The 17,463-nt window shown below is 39.6% G+C and overlaps 2 protein-coding genes across 13 annotated transcripts in view; one reads left to right on the top strand and one right to left on the bottom strand.

Annotated features, from left to right (window-relative positions):
* Positions 1-17,463, top strand: part of GCNT1 (glucosaminyl (N-acetyl) transferase 1) — a 221,371-nt gene that overhangs the window by 157,835 nt on the left and 46,073 nt on the right. The window lies entirely within an intron of this gene.
* PRUNE2 (prune homolog 2 with BCH domain) overlaps positions 890-17,463 on the bottom strand; it is a 292,303-nt gene continuing 275,729 nt past the window's right edge. For 3 of the 8 annotated variants that reach the window (XM_070794674.1, XM_070794679.1, XM_070794680.1), the window contains 4 exons: positions 15,857-15,892; positions 15,272-15,310; positions 10,736-10,783; positions 890-4,160 (listed from right to left, as the gene is read on the bottom strand). In XM_070794674.1, coding sequence (XP_070650775.1) covers positions 4,130-4,160; positions 10,736-10,783; positions 15,272-15,310; positions 15,857-15,892 — 154 coding nt within the window. In that variant the 3' untranslated portion in view covers positions 890-4,129. The remainder of the gene's footprint in view (positions 4,161-10,735; positions 10,784-15,271; positions 15,311-15,856; positions 15,893-17,463) is intronic. The other 5 variants (XM_070794675.1, XM_019966091.2, XM_070794676.1 and 2 more) reach the window with 5 other exon arrangements.

Raw genomic sequence — 17,463 nt, forward strand, 5'->3', positions numbered from 1 at the left:
ATTAACTGTGCGTGGGCTTTGTAGAATATTGTGTGTGGGGGGGTTAGAGTTTACATAAATGACACTTGACTATAAATACTGAGTTCTTATTTTTCCACTCTGCCCCATGATTGGAATGTTGCTCTCTCAGTGTATAATTTGCTTCTGGTAGCTGTGTCAATACCATGTGTGTATCCTCCACATTTCACCCATCCTTTCCCCTAGTGCTGGATGCCTAACCTGCCTCCCATCCCCACAACCATAGTTAGGTGATGGGAGCAGAATGAACGTAACCACCACCTTGTAATATCGTGCCCTTCATTTGCCTGTCAGTACCTCTCAGTCTTCTCTTGTCCTTCTTCTCTTAGTTAGGTAGAGGACAGTATCCACCAGCACTAAATCTTAGATCACGAAGACATGAAGTGTCTCACTTTTTGTAAAGCAACTTCTCATTTGGTTATTCCAACAAACTTTCTGAGAGGCAGAGGCACACATTTGTTTATAAGGTTAAAAAAAAAAATCTCAGTGGTAATTCCCAGTGCTGTTTGATGGTTGTGAAAGTAAAAATTAAAGAACCTAAATTTAAAATGGCATTTAATCCATTTTAATTAAAAAATAAACCTCTGCTCTGGAAAGATAAGGGACAGAGAAAGGAAAAGTTGACAAAATCAAGTAACCATGAAACTGAGAGATGCTTCCAAAGTGAGAAATTGCTTTCTCAGGAAGCAAACAACACATTTTGAAAGTGTAGCTGTTTGAGGCATGGAAAACAAAAATGAAAAGGGAATAAAGTTTGGGTGACTAGAATGCCTCTAGCTGAGGGCCCAGCTAGACTGACATCCAGATAAGACCTCCTGCAAAGTGAAGCTGGAAATAGATTCTTACTGACTCAGAGAAAGAATGCCATCACTTGTGGAATCATTTTTTTTTATTTCTGAATTATACAGAGAGGTTATATATATATATATATGAATATATATATAGTGTTGTTACATATTTTTATATTATCAATTCACACTATTTAGATAGAATTTATTTACTAAAACAAAGACCTAATAGATACTTTATTCTGAGCAATCCAATACATGGTAGAAAAAAACCTTTAAACATATAAAAGATTCATTTGTGCACATCTAAATATTTCTAAGGGAGCAAACTACAGAGGCATTATGATTAATTAGATGAGAGTTGCAAAATCAGTACCATAACTGAATACTTAAAACGAGACCTTAATAACACAAAGGCCTGGAGTAGTGACTTCCTCACATATGTCGGTATTATGTCTTAGAAGATAATCCCGTAAAACATTGTATGGCTTCAACAGGAACTTCCGGGTTTTCTTCCACCCTTAGCTATTGCCCTCAGACAGACTTTCTTACTCCTTGACAATATCTTCTGTGCAGATTTTTGTTCTTTCTCTTAATCAAGGAGCTAAGTGAATAGCAGTTGACACTTTGGGAAAACAATACTTTGGCCCCAATGACCCCTTGGTTCCCTTAACAACAAATCTACAGGAAAAGTGCAAACAGTTCCCAGAAGTCAGAACCAAAGCAAGAATGCTCAGAATGCAAAAGCTAGATAGCTAATGGTGTGAATGTTTACATCTGTCTACTTATTTGCTGAGGGGTTATTTTTTTCAGAATTCTTCTAGGCTTCTATTCACTTGATTTGAATTTACATGGTAGCTTTTATCTAGCACGTGCAATTAAATTTTCTTTTTAAGATAATAAAATAGCAGATGCCTAACTATCAGAATGGTTATGCAGCCCATTGAACAGTCCAAACAAAATCATTGATCAGGAAAGATGCTCATAATTTCCACATAGGAAGATAAAACTCCAAACAGAATACCACCTGAGTAGCCTTCCATGAACAGGCTGGACAAGTTCAAAGACAATGTAAATGCTAAGGCTGTTGTTGTGTCTGGTTGACTGTCACAAGAACCTTTTATGGACAGCTGTATGTCCTCCAGTTCATACCTCTAAGCTGAACACTGAATTCTTCATTACTTCCTGTGGCTAAGGGGACCACATAATTCATCTTCCAAAATGGGACTTTACTGAGTGAGAGAGCATTATTAATAATGATGCCAGGGCAACAGTGAGCAAACTGGGTGAACAAATTGGGAAACCAGGTCATTGCGCTTATGTCCATGCTAAGTTCTGGGAAAGGCACAATTTGGGCTGCCAAAGGTGGAGGTGGGCTGTGGAAGAAGACGTGCTCCAGGGTTTTTCTATCAGACAAGCCAGATGTTATGAGGGTGGAGACCCAGAAGAATGATCTAGTAGGATACCAAGTGGAAAGGGATTGAGAAGGGGACATAGTAACTATGGCTTATGGAGGAGAGAGAGCTGACCTGTGTGTATGAAGGCATGTCTGGCAGGTGGGTGCAGGACAGACATGAAGCAGATGAAGGCAGTGAAATTCAGAAACCTGTGCAAAGATGTCTACTTCAAAGCTTATGATACCCAGGGCTCGACATGTCCCTGAAAGCTCTCCCAGAGACAGTTATCACCCTCAGACTATGGTGGAACCCTGGTCTCCACTACAGTTTAATTTTGAAGAGCTTGTTAACAATATGTGATAGTGGAGTCTGTGAATAGTTTCCAGGGTAAGGACAGGACCTCAGCAACACCTCTGAACAGCCAGAAGCCTTCTAAGCAGGTTTCACTTTGGGTTGTGTAAACACAACCTGAGCCATGTGTTCATGGCTAGGACTCCTTGCCTTTGTCAGCAGGTGTGAGTCTTACTGATTTGTGGATGCCAAAAGTTTACTTTTTTAAGAGGAAATTAGTTTGCAGCCTAATTTGTGCATACTGTTAGAGAAACCAGCATCTGAGTATAAATGGGAGGCCGAGGAAGGTTGCATGGGCTGGCACAGGGCTCAGCAAATGCTGTCTATAGAGAGTCAATGTTTTAGGCCCCATGGGCCACATGGTCTGTGGCAGTTACTGCATTCTGCTGCTGTAAGACGAAAGTTGCTGCAGAGAGTCTGTCAACAAATTTGTGTGGCCATGTTTCAATCAGACGTTATTTATGGGGACTGAAATTTGATAGTTTTCTTATGTCATGACATATTAAAAAATTTTTTTCAACCCAAAGCATGAAAACCATTCTTGAAGGCCATGTGGAAACAGGTCGGGGTGCTAGATTTACCAACCCCTCCCTCCTCTAGAGGCCCATGAGTTCTAAACCATGCTGGTATTTTAAAAAACATATGAAGACTATAAAGAACTATTTTGCAAAGGATAGTACATACTCATATTTAATTTTAAGCCTGTGAGTGTGTTAAAGCAGATTATGTTTTATAATGCATATGAGAGAGATTCAGATAACTCAGTGTTACCAAAGAATGAATTTCTGAGGGGCTGCCTTCCACAGTATCCTTAGCACTTAAAGTGTGACATCTTGAACTAAGTTCATGGCTTGAATCAAAGACAGCTACCAGAAATGTGAACATTGATCCTTAAGTTTCTCAGTTTGGAGGTCCTCAACATTCACTGAAGAAATGACTTTTTAAAAAAACCAAATTCACAGAAAACACAATGCCCATTTTGATAACTAAAACAAAATTGGTGTGAATTAGGAAACCTGGCTTCCTTTGGAGATGTTAGAATAAATGTGGACAAGAAACAAATGGATGCTTAACTGACGTGGTCTCACACCTGTGTCTATGTATGGCTGTCTTAAGCAAGCTTAGGGTTTGAAAGGTGGAGTTTATGTGGGGCCAACTTTCCTAGGGACTGTTAAGTCCTGTGTATTTTAAACTTGAAGTGATCACCAAGGAGAAACCCACTCACAGTGAATAGCGGACTGCAGTTACCTCAGTGGTCAACAACAGTCAACAAAGAGACGAAATCCCACTGTACCAAGGGTTAATGAAATATTGAAATGGAAGGTCCTACTTTCTTGCTAAGGTTCAACTAAAATCTTTGAGGCACATAATTGGCAAAATAGGAAAATACACACAATTCCATAAAACATGTTAAGAGTAAACAGATTCTCTTACTGTTTTTCCCCTTAGAAATTTAGAATGGCAGCAGGTAGTGCAAAGTGGAAACAGAGTACCATCAGTGCTCTCTCTTCCAGGTAGGTGTGTTTCAACAGAACCAGAAGCAGAAAAGCAGCCCCTTCATCCAGATGTGGCCAACTAGGGCTTTTCTTTCAGCTTCAGATTAATACTTTGAAAAGAAAGGAAGAAAAAAAAATGAGCAACATGAAAAACTGAATAAGAAACAGTAACGATTCAGGGAGCCTGTGCTGGTTGCTTTTTTTCCTGAGGACTTATTGAAAATAATTCATGCACATTTCTTATACTAGACCAATCTGGTAAAAACACAGTTTTCCCGAGTTGCCAAGGCTTTCTCTAAAAGATGGAGTCTGTTTATTTTTGCCAAACTGTTTCTAGAAGCATTTTACACCTTTCAAAATGATCTAGAGGGCAAAAGACTTGTGCCAGCTCATTTTTAAATGGGTTAAGGAATATTATTGCATTTTGGAAATCCACCTTTCCTTTTTTGTAAATGACTGTTTCTTGAGAGGCAAATAAATATTCTGCCTGATATAAGGAATATATGACAAGTGCTAAATTATGACAGTGGTAAACAATAAAACAATGGCAAAAAACCCTCCAGTATTTTCTTAAAAAAAAAAAATTTTTTTTTCCAGGACTTTCCTGGTGGTCCAGTGGTTAAGACTCTGCACTTCCAGTGCAGGCGGCCAGGGTTCAATCTCTGGTCAGGGAACTAGATTCCACGCTGCAGCTAGGACCTGGCACAGTCAAGTCAATAAATGATAAAATCAAAGACAAAAGACTGGATACATTGAAAGACATATAATACATTTTTTCCTCATTATAAAAGAAGCACATGTTTATTTTTCTATTTCTGAAAATTACAGAAAACGATGAAGAAAAATAAAATTTTAAAGTTACTTGTTGGGCCATCATCCAAATAAAACCACTGTTGACATATTTTTCATGCGTAGCACCTTTGATGCTTCCTCCCAGATAAAGTGTCTTGGAGTTTTAAAAATTGTATGTTAAATTCATCAAAAGTACATTTCTAACGTGAAAAGTTATAACCTTGCTACTACATGTATGACCCTGGAAACATGAGGCTAAACGAAAGAAGCCAGCCCTAAAGCTCATGTGACTGCATTCATAGGAAAGGCCCAGAACAGGCAGATATAGTCAGGAAGCAGGCTGCTGGTTGTCAGGGACTTGGGGTGAAGGGAAATGGGAGTGACAGAGTAATTTACAAGTGAGGAAAATGTTCTAAAATTGATTGTGGTGTTGCTTGCACAACTCAGTGACACTGTTGAGCCACTGAACTGTGTAGTTTAAATGAGTAAATTTTATCTCAATAAAGCTGTTTTTAAAAAGCACAACTCAAAATCACATTGAGGTACTACCTCACAGCCATGAACATGGCTATGATCTAAAAAAATAGGAAAAAAGTGCTAACGAAGATGCTGAGAAAAGGAAACCCTTGTGTACTGTTGTTAGGAATGTAAATTAGTGCAGCTATTAAGGGAAATAATATAGAAGTTCCTCAAAAAATTAAAAATAGAACTCCCATATAACCCAGAATTCCACTTCTCTAGATATATATTTAAAATAACGGAAAATGGGGACAGATATTTTTACACCCACGTTCATAACAGCAATGTTCACAAAAGCTAGAAAGAGGAAGCCACCTAAGTGTCCACTGATAGATGAATGGATAGCAAAATTTGGTGTATACCTATAATGATAGGTTGCCATTTCCTCCTCCAGGATAATGAATATTATTCAGCCTTTAAAAGGAAGGAAACTAGAACATAGATGAACCTTGAGGACATTATGGCAAGTGAAAGAAGCCAGTTGTAAAAAGACAAATATCGTGCAATTCCACTAGAGCAAATTTATAGAGACAGACAGTAGAAGGGGTGGTGTGTAGTGGGGTGGGAGTTGTGATGTAATGGGAACAGAGTTTTAGTTTTGCAAGACCGAAAAGTTATGGAGATTGATTGCCCAACATGAATGTACTTAATATTACTGAATTGTATACTTGAAAATGGTTAAGATAGTATATTTTGTGTTAGCTGTATTTTATCATATTTTAGGGGAAAAAAAAAAAAAACCTAATAAGCCAAGTGCAAGCATTACCCTGGGCCACCCATCCCTCCCCACAGGCAGAGGCTACCTTGCTCCCGAATCATCTGTGATTTCCATGACCACACATGCTGGGTTCTGCGTGCTTCTGAAGAGTGTGTGTGACATGTCCCTGGGTGTGAGGGACCGGCTTTCACCTCCAGGGTACATGTTGGGGACTTGTTGGCTGTGACTCCACTGTTTTCACTCTCACCCTCCAACACTTTCTAAAGCCAAAGGATTTGCCTGAAAAGGGCACAGCTACCTTAATGAGATGGATTCTTATAACCTAAGAAAAACTTGTTTTTAAAGAATGTCTCCTGAGTTTGGTGACCAAAATGTAATAAATGTTTTCTCTGAGAGTCTATTTCTATTTTGTATATAAGTTCATTTGTATCATTTTTTTTTAGACTCCATATATAAGTGGTATCATATGGTATTCATCTGATTTAGTATGATAATCTCTAGGTCAAGTGAAAATAATCTGAATATGTATACACACACACACACACACACACACACACACACTGAATCACTACTATACACCTTACACTGACACAACATTGTAAATCAACTATACTTCAATTTAAAAAAAAATATGAAAAAAAGGAAAGAGAACGTCTGTTGAGTTTCCAAATATCTAGGGAATAAGCCGAAAATGTCTTTGGGCCACTTGAGTCTTTCTTCTACCTCTTGTGAACATATCACAGTTTTCTGACACCTACCAGAGAAACTGACTACAGCCAGTGAACACGCAGAGGAGGAAACGAAAGAAAAATGTTCTGTTTGAATCGGGCAATTTGGGAAGTATGTGCGGATTTCGCTTAGATCTGCCCTTCCTCTCTCTGGAGGGAGCGAGGCCTTACGTTTATATGTTGCAAAGGTTACTGTGCTTTACTTGTGGAATCTGCAGCAAATGAGCCCTGTTCATTCTCATAGTTCTGCAAATAAAGCTAACCCATCCAGGGTACAGCAGTAAGACATACTCCTTTGAGATACCCTCAGCAATTCTACCATTTCTTAGCCCTGGGGCCTTGGCCAGGCTGCCTGTCTTTTCTAAGTCTGCATTTCTATATCTGCAAAATAGAATAGCTTGCTAAGGATTAGTCTAAAGTGTTTTCAATTATACATAATGAACATACAGTACATGTCTATTATTAGTAGCAGTAATATTAGTTCAGTAGTAAGTGGAGAAGGCAATGGCACCCCACTCCAGTACTCTTGCCTGGAAAATCCCATGGACAGAGGAGCCTGGTAGGCTGTAGTCCATGGGGTCGATAAGAGTCGGACACGACTGAACGACTTCACTTTCACTTTTCACTTTCATGCATTGGAGAAGGAAATGGCAACCGACTCCAGTGTTCTTGCCTGGAGAATCCCAGGGACGGGGGAGCCTGGTGGGCTGCCATCTATGGGGTCGCACAGAGTTGGACACGACTGAAGCAACTTAGCAGTAACAGCAGCAGTAGAGTAAGTAATAGTAGCAGTTCAGTGTCTCTGAAATGAGAAAACCATATCTCACTGCTTAATTACTCTACTTGCAATAATCTTCTGTCCTTTGGGAGTTTTCAAACCCAGCCATACTGACTATTAGGAGAGGCCAGGTTGTCATGGATATTAATCTCTTTTTTATGCCCTCAAGGATCTGACTTGTTTCCTTATCAACAGGGTTTTTACCATAAAGGTGTCTGTCTTCTTTTTATCCACTCTGAGCCATCAATCTTTTTCTAATATGCTTTTCCAAAAAACAGGTCCTTTTGTTTTTGCTTTAAAAATGTGTTTCCCAGCTGCAGTTATTCCCAAAAGAATATATTAAGTTTGACTGATGATTGGAATTTTATTGGTATTTACATGGTGGTGGCTCAGTGTCTTTCATAGACCAAGAGAATATTTATTAAATCAAAATTTGGAGCACACTGTCTGAAAAGTAGAATCTGGGTCAAAATACTTGAAAGCATCTTTAAAAGTTTAAAGTATACATGGTCACTTTGTTTCACCATCAAGGCACCTGATAAAAATCTGAAAACAACAGACCATTTTGAAGCACTTCATTTTTCATACTGACTTTTTTGTAAACCTTTTAGGGTTTAATTTATCCCTTCAGTTTTTGGTACACAGATGCTGAGAGACTGAAATTTAATCATCGAGTTTATGGAAAGAGCAAGAAGATAGTCAAAAGTGGATGCTTTTTAAGTAAATCCAGGAAACCACCTGAAGATGACAAGGCAGCAGTGGTCTTGTGGAGCTAATGAAGCTATGGACAACACTATTAATTTAAGCCTCCCTGCACAGACCCACTTCTGGACCATGTACACTTTTTATGTAAAAATATAAAAAGTCATGTTGCAGGTTTTAGGAGATGAATGAAAAAAATAAAATCCTAACCTGAGTGTGAAGGAGACAAACATCTGGATTACTTTTCAAAATAGTATGCTTTGGAAAAAAAAACTTAACTTTTAATCAGAATTCAAACATGAAAGGAGCATTCCTCACTGGGCAGATGGGCTTCACTTTCTATAACCTAATTTTCCAGTGAGACATAGTAACTTTTTGATAATTTTCTATAGGCTATTTTTGGCTCCTAATATGTGTTAAATGAGGTTTTTTTGTTCTTTGTTTTTTACAAAGTATCAGACAACATTGTTTAATGATAAACCTGTTTTCTATAGGAAAAGTGGGAGATGGACTTAACCTTCCCTTCTCTCTCTGAGGAAATGAGAGGCCATGACAGCATCAGCACACTGTACGTCTTATTCTTGGCCTAATTGAGCTCCTTGGAAGAGTCTTTGCCCATTTTTCAGCTTATCCATTTAATACTAGCTATAGAAGGTGTAAAATGCTTCCACTCAGAAACTAGAAGGTAAATGAAGCCTCTTAGTCTGATGCTAAATAAAGCCAGAAATCCAGAGCAGGAAGTCAGCAAAAAAAAATCTTGGCCACTCTGGCCCCTCATCCCAGATCTCATCCTCCACACTGTGATCATGTGCCTGGTAAGAAAGAGCTTAGGAAAGAGAGGGCTGATGAAAGGGGAAGCAGGGAGACTAGTATTTTCTAAGAAATGGCAAGTAACATTAACAATTTGCATCCCCCCCACCCCCATCCCCATGCCCTGGAATGAAGCCCAACCAGAAGCGGTGTTTTGCCCTCTTCCCAACCCAGACAGCCTCATATACAGATGGGGAGCAAAACAGACAAGGCAAGCAGAGGAGTGGGTAAGCCCGCAGATGTAGCAGCTGTAGGTTAGTGAGGGACCTTCTGCCCACGCAGCTCGTTAGCTGTAGGTGCAGGACTCTGCTCTAGGGGGCGCTGCTTTGCTGAGAGAGGGATGATTTGCCAAAAAAAAATTTTTTTTTAGATGGACTATGGTATTTTTGTTTTGTAGAATTTTCGCGTGGCAGTTTGCTCGAAGCAATTGCTGTCTTCATCTCAAAAAGGTGGGACCAGTAAAACCTTCAGAAAAGTAGCTGTGCGATTTCAAAGGTCTTCTTTAAGGCTTTTGTTCTTTGTCAGTCAAGACCTTCCCTTGAGTTTTTGTGCATAAACTTCCTTATAAGGTCACCGTGGCAACTCCCGAGCCAGTGCACCGGGATTTTCCAGTTTCCCCTCAGACCTCCTCCAGGGAAAAGGAGGTCACAAGAGAACACAAGGTGACAATAGCGGATATATTTAAATGCGGATCTTTGCCCCTCCTTCTGGATTCCTGTGGAGGAGGACAATGTTAAATTCTCCACAACCCACACCCAATTAAGAGCCCGTGATTGGAGGGCCAAGTTCTCTCTGAGAACATGATAGTGATCACAGCTTATTCCCTGAAACTGACGGGACAGCAGTGAACCCTTTTGTTTTAGGCTTAAATTTTGTCCTCCCTGGTTAGATCAGAGGTTGAACACCCATTCCAGCATCAAGGCCACCTGTCTCTGACTTTAAAACCACAACCACTGGGTCTGGAACTGCACTGCAAAGGCTCCAGTCCCAGCTCCCGGCCATTCTTCAAGTTGAACAGCTTATCTCTCTATGCTGCTCTTTCCTTATCTGTACAGTGTACTTCCTTGGCTTGTTTTGAGGATAAAAATGAGATAGGGTGGGTGCAGCTTTTTACTTAGAACTTGGCACATGGTAAACACATGCTCAATTTTTATTTCTCACAGGATGAGACTAGATGGACAAGATCATTTCTAAAGTTCCATCCAGGCTGAGCTGCCTCTTGAATTTTCTAAATAAGGATGTTTTCTCTCCCACCCACCAAAATAATAATTTCAAATGGAAGTCCCTACTTTCACTAATTAAAATATGGATGATGTAATTCAGAAAACAGTTGGATTCTTCTTGCCCAAATGCTTTTACATCTGGCTCTAATATTCATTTTCTCCTCATTTTGGGGCTGGAAAAATAGAACACCAAGTAAAGACTTGGGTTTTCCTTAAGACATCTAATGGTGATCATGAATGAGATGGTGTTAAGCTGACACATTTTTTTTTAAGTTTATAATTTCAGGCATAGAGAACGTGAAAGCTGAACATCTAAACGGTGTTTACCCAATCCTCAATGTATTTTTGTCTTTCAGAGCCCAGCCATACAATACAATGAGTAACCACATAATTGTTATTGATGGTGAATTCTTACTCCTTCTCCATAGAAGACATTTCTGGATCATTGTAAAGGCAGCTAGTTCTGAGTGCAAGGGGAAAAAAAAGGAAGCAGTAAACATTCTCTCTACTGTTACCACTTTATAAACAGGACAGATTTGAACTTTTTAAACCGGTTAGACAACAGAGGGTAAGATGGTTGGATGGCATCACCAACTCGATGGACTTGAGTTTGAGCAAGGTCCAGGAGTTGGTGATGGATAGGGAAGCCTGGCGTGCTGTAGTCCATGGGGTTGCAAAGAATCAGACACAACTGAGTGATGGAACTGAACTGAAACTGATTAGTGTGGTCCCACTGCTACTACTGAACACGTCTAATCTACGCCTGAACAGACGATGAGACTAAGCTCTGATTCTTTTACCGTCAGTTTTGCAAACAGTAATTGCTCCTGATTCAGAAACATAAAAGGAAGATTGAAAACTCCCAAGACCTCCATGTCTCTTCTATCCTTGTTATTTTCTTCCTGACTTTTAAATCTATAGTGTTTGGTGAACAGAGTATTACAAATTTTTATTTGTAACCCACATAATATAATATTTTATGCACAAAGGACAATCCCTCTAATTTTATTCATATATGAACCCAGTTAACTTGCAGTTTTCACAACAATGAAGATTTTCCAAGACACTAAAAGGGAAAATGCCAGTGTCAGCTTTCCTTGGTATTGTCACAAAAAATGTGACACAGCTCAGCTGTGTTCTGGTCAAACAAGCCAGTCCTGACATTAACCGAAACTGATCATGTCCAGAAAGAAACATGTAACCATAAAATAAGGAGAGTTTTATTACTGTGTATGAACATGTTTATGCTTGTTTGTGTAATATTAAGCTGCTTTTGATATTCTGTGAGATTCCTCTGTTAGCAAATTTCAAAGTTGCTTTAATTTCCAATTATACTTAACACTTCAACTATTTACTTTTCCCCCCTCTGGTAAATATTTTATTTTCAGCAAAGAAACACTATATTAAGAGATTCTGCACTTCCCTGGTGGCTCAGACGGTAAAGAATTCGCCTGTAATGCGGGAGACCTGGGTTTGATCCCTGATTTGGGAGGATCCCCTGGAGGAAGGCATGGCAACCCACTCCAGTATTCTTGCCTGGAGAATCCCCGTGGACAGAGGAGCCTAGCGGGCTACAGTCCATGGGGTCACAAAGAGTTGGACAGGACTGAACGACTAAGCACAGCACAGCATAGCGCTCCTTTTTATACGTGAGAGCTCCTTCTGTAATGTGATAATTTCACAAGCAAAGGTTTCTGTCTACACATAAGAGATGTGGTTATTAACTTTAGGTATTTTGCAAATGGCAAAAGGCTAGTTCCTTGAGAAAGTCAGAAGGCTTTTCCCCCTCACTCCCTACCCTTCTCTCTGGTGGTGGTATTTTTATAGAAGATAGTTGGCAACTCTAGTGAACGGGAACAGTCAGGCAAGCATTGACAGTGTGCTAGAAAAACCTAGTAAAGCTGAAATGGAATCAAGAAAAGGCAGGCAGTCTTCTAAACCTAGCGTTTCTGCTTTTTAACTTTGCATAACCCTAACCCTAACCCACTCCAGTACTCTTGCCTGGAAAATCCCATAGACAGAGGAGCCTGGTAGGCTGCAGTCCATGGGGTCGCTAAGAGTTGGACAGAACTGAGCGCCTTCACTTTCACTTTTCACTTTCATGCATTGGAGAAGGCAATGGCAACCCACTCCAGTGTTCTTGCCTGGAGAATCCCAGGGACGGGGCAGCCTGGTGGGCTGCCGTCTCTGGGGTCGCAGAGAGTCGGACACGACTGAAGCGACTTAGCGGCAGCAGCAATCCTTCCAAAGCAAAGAGCAATTTACAGTTCATGTACAACTGTCACTCCAAAGGCAACAGATAGATTCCTCACCTTCTGCAAAATAAGAATGACTCTCTATGTACAATTTATCCTTTTTAAAATATTTTCTTTCCTGTTCAGAATTTAAGGTTTAAGGAAAAAATAAGACTGGCTGAGGGAATCTCCTTCTGAAAGTCAGTTAGAGGTGAAGGTGGTATCCCTAATGGGGAAAGGGTGAATGTTTAAAAACACTAATAGGACTAAAGCCAAACACTGAACAGATAGGCTTTGTTCCCTGACAGGGTATATGTTTGCTTTTGTTAGAAACAGCCTGAAGCTTTCTAGTTAAGGTCACGTGGAAAGTCAGGGGGCATCTGTTCATAAGAGGAACCTGTAACCATAGATCTGCAGTGATTATGTTTTCTGAACTGCAAGTCATCATCTACAGTCTGTCCAAGGATTGGGGGACCACTTCAGAGGCTCAAAGGTAGTTAAGAAGATATAGTTAGCGTGCGGAAATGGTAGGATTCTATGGGATTTCGATCATCTGTGGGGTCAACAGTAAAATTCTTTCTCCTTCCACATTTTCAGTTCCTCATAGCTATAATGTCACCATCAGAAGAAGTAAAATTAATGGGGAATTCGGACAGATGGCTTACCCATTGAATTCAAAGCAAGAGCATCGACTTCTGAGGACAAATCTGATTAGTTTTATTCAGCCAGACTCTCCAAGCAAGGTCCTGAGACTGGCAGTATTGGCATTACTGGGAACTTGTTAGCAATACAGATTTTCAGGCCTGCTGATCAGAAACTTTGGGGGTGAGGCCCAGGACACTGTAGGTGATTCTGATGTGCTGTTAAGTTTGAGAAGCACTGCACCTCAGCAGTGATCTTAGTCTTATGCACATTCACCAATTGATGAAGCAGAAATTTATTGAGCATCTACTATGTACTAGGCATGAGCTTGCTGCTTCCTTTAGGAAGGCGATCAAGACATCTCAGGACCAGCCAAGACCATTTAGATCTTTGGGGAGAGGGTCTGTGGAGGTAGATAAGTAAACCATGAAGAATTTGAGAGAAAAAAGAAAGCTACACAACTAAGCCAAAAGTGATGAACGTTCTCTTATGGTAGCTAAGCAGGAAGAGTAGAAATATAGAGGGAAGGTATCTATTGAAGGAGGCAAGATTTTAGGGTAATAATGAGAGCACATGACTATGACTCCATAGTGGGTTTGGCTGGAAAATTACTGATGTTCCCTCCCTATATTTTTGTCTTGAAAACAGCTTCTTAATTTAATAAATCTGTTATCCTAAAAAAAAAAAAAAAAAAGAATTTGAAAGGGAAACTAATTGCTCGCTATCTCTTTGGGGAATCTCATGACAGTGCAATTTGAGCACAGATAAATGCTAACAGGGTACACTGTACCACTATATAGGCACATTTAACAGTAATCTACACTAATGCTAAGCTTTCTACGCAAAAACCTTTCCTTGAATTTTTAACCCAAAAGATCCATGCTTTAGGTAAATAATTCTACAGATTACCTGCTACAAAAATGTAGGGAAAAATATTTTAATGGATTGTTTTCATGATGAACTGGCATTTATATCTATATAGGAAAAGCTTCACTAACTTAGATCTTACTTATTCAGAATTTGTAGTTGTTTAGACATTGTCCAGGCTTTCTGCTTTTGCAATATCTATTAAAATAGGAACAAGTTATAAAAATTAACAGTGTAAGCAACTTTTGCAATGGAGAAGCTTGATGCAGCAAATATTCTTGTTTATATTTAACAGTGTCAGAAAAATTATTTGTGAACTGGAAATAAAATTACTGGATGTTCTTTAGAAGAACTGTTGAGTTGACTTCCTATTGATCTTACAGCTCTGTAGAGGCAGATATTAACTTGCAGATTTTTACTGAGCAGAGATGCAATAGTTTCTGTCCAGTGGAAAAGATCACCCTGAGGTACAGTTTATTGCCCTGTTGAACATTAATCAATTTTGTATCTAAACCAACATTTTTATCCTAATATTCCTTTATAAATTGCTTATAGATATCTAGCTTTTCAAATACTCTTTGAACTGGTTTTTAACAGCTTACTGGTTCCTTGATTAAGTAATTAGTTGAATAAAATTATTGGCATGTATTCATTTTATATTTGCATTAAAGTTATGATTTTGCTATTTTGAAAACTATAATAATAGTGAGCAATATTTTTTGTACTCAGGCAAATAAGTCAGAAGCTGTTAGTTAAGCTATATTTCCCAGTCACTGAATAGTAGTTTTTTTAAAAATATTGGAAATTCAGGAATTTGGTTCTATAGAAGTATTTCACGTTGCTACCATTTTTCTGCATTAGTATGAGTTAGTGAGGTTTTATTGCCTCAGTCAGATGATGCAAGTGATCATCTAGCTGTTACACTATTCATGGCACTGCCTGTGATGTATTTCTTTTGCTGTGGTGCCTAAAATTGCATATATATTTTAAAAAAATGTTTAACAAGATAACCACGATCAATAGGGGGACAAACAGATTGTAGTACAAATAAGAGAAATTATATCTATCATGGAACAAAGCAAACTTTTAAAGGGCAGCACTATTATCAGGATGCAAGAATAAAACACCAGGCATGCAGGTTCTCCCAATTCATTCCTGAAATGCAAGCCAACATCACTGCCAGCTGCTGAATGGAAACCAAGTCTTACTTAGCTGCTTCAGATGCTTCCCTCAGATCTTCATCCAGTCTGCATGAGCAAAAATTATCAGTGTAGAAAAGAAACAAGAAGCAAGCAGAGCGTGAGAGAGTCACAAAAAAGAAGTCAAAGCAGAGCCAAATGAAAGTGGAGCGTATGTGCTTTTAAAAACCAACCTTTGGAGCCTAAGACACATGCCTTCAATTACATATGGTGTTTTAGGAACTCCCAAGTCTGTGTTTATGTACGTTTCCTTTGCAAAGTCCTTCATAAAGGGAGATACAAAACTTGCAAGGAGACTGGAAGCATGCTGGCTGAAATAAAGCTGAAAACAGCCACAGCAGTTGTCAGGGCTAGTTAAAATTAGCTTGCAGCCTGGGCCAAGTCTGGGATGTATCTGGTTTAGTAGGTTTCAGTTGCAAATTAGGTTGACCTCAACAGCTTTAGACACACGACAAAGACTGGAAATGATATACTACAAGGGACTGATACCAGGACCTCTTCCTCTGGTAGCCTGTTGAGGTCACCCACAAGTAAGACACTGGTGTACACACACACAAAGGATCCAGCGTGAACTGAAGAACAGGAGACGTTTACCTCACACTTCTCTTATAAGATCTTTCTTCATCGTACCTTACAGGATAAAAAAACGAATGCAATGAGGAAAATGAGTGGACAGATGGAAAAAATGACAGGACAGTCAAAACGTGAGAGACGAACCTAAATGATAGTCAAATTGCCTTTGGGGAGGAAACCTATTTATATTCAATACAATCAATTATTTTGAATTTATAGTTATATACAGCCGATCCTCATGATTTGCAGATGGAGTGTTCACAAACTCACCTACTTGCTAAACCATAGTTGCAACCTCCTAAGCAATACTTTGGCACTTTCATGGTCACTTGTGGACTTTAACAGAGTGCCCAGAAATTTCAGTCACCTGCTGTGTGGGTTCCCAGCTGAGGTGGAGCCCAGTGGGGCTCTGCCTTCTCGTCTCAGCTCTCATGCTGCAAACAAATGGCCTTTTACAGTCTGTGTCATGGCATGTTTATTTTTATTATTTTTGTGCTTTTTTTTGCTGGTGATCTCTTTAAGAATGTTCCCCAAACATTATGCTTAAGTATCATCTAGTATTCCTGAGTACAGGATGGCTGTGATGGGCCTTAGGGAGGTATGTGTGTGTTAGATAAGCTTTGTTCAGGCACAGGTTATAGTGTTGTTGGCCCTGAGTTCAAAGTTAGTGAATCAACAATACAGATCAAGTAAGGTATCTTTAAACAGAAATGGACATAAAACAAGGTTGTATGTTAATTGGCAAAGGAGAATGCTGTGACCAAGCACTCACAGAAACTTAGCCCCGTGTTCCCCCTGAAAACAATGGTTCAGTATGTTATTTAGATCTGTAAGAACATCACTGCCACAAATAACAAGAACTGACTGTAATCAGTGATTATAAACCTGATTTCAGATTGGGCTCAATTTTCTTTCCTTTAAGCCCTTTGATGCATTCTATCCCAGCTGAATATTGGCCTTGGGATTGGATGAGATCCTGCTCTTGTGTAATGGGAAAGAGTTATGGTTTGTTACCAGTTTGAAAATGGCATAATATGAAAATGATGCAACAAGGGTCAGTTACAGAAATGAGAGAAAGGACAGCCAGAGGAGATGGATTACGAAAGACAGGACACATGGGGAGGATATGCACGGTTGTAAGTTTCTTCCTCCAGAAGAAAATCTTTCCAAATAGAACCTTCCTTTGGAGGAAACTTTTCCCAAATAGAAAACCTGACTTGTAGATGAATGAAAAGCACCTCAGGCAAGTTTAACTTCTCAACTGAACTTCCCTGTGTGAACAGTAAGTTTGGAAGGACTGATGCTGAAGCTGCAATACTTTGGCCACCTCATGCGAAGAGTTGACTCATTGGAAAACACCCTGCTGCTGGGAGGGATTGGGGGCGGGAGGAGAAGGGGATGACAGAGGATGAGATGGCTGGATGGTATCACCGACTCGATGGACATGAGTTTGGGTAAACTCCGGGAGTTGGTGATGAACAGGGAGGCCTGGCGTGCTGCGATTCATGGGATGGCAAAGAGTCGGACTCAACTGAGTGACTGAACTGAACTGAACTGAAAAGCAACACAATTACAATAAATAACATTCTGGCTTGTCAACTTTGTGCCAGGTGGCTCCTCAGTGCTTT

The sequence above is a fragment of the Bos indicus genome, chromosome 8, assembly GCF_029378745.1.
Source record: "Bos indicus isolate NIAB-ARS_2022 breed Sahiwal x Tharparkar chromosome 8, NIAB-ARS_B.indTharparkar_mat_pri_1.0, whole genome shotgun sequence".
Lineage (NCBI taxonomy): Eukaryota > Metazoa > Chordata > Mammalia > Artiodactyla > Bovidae > Bos > Bos indicus.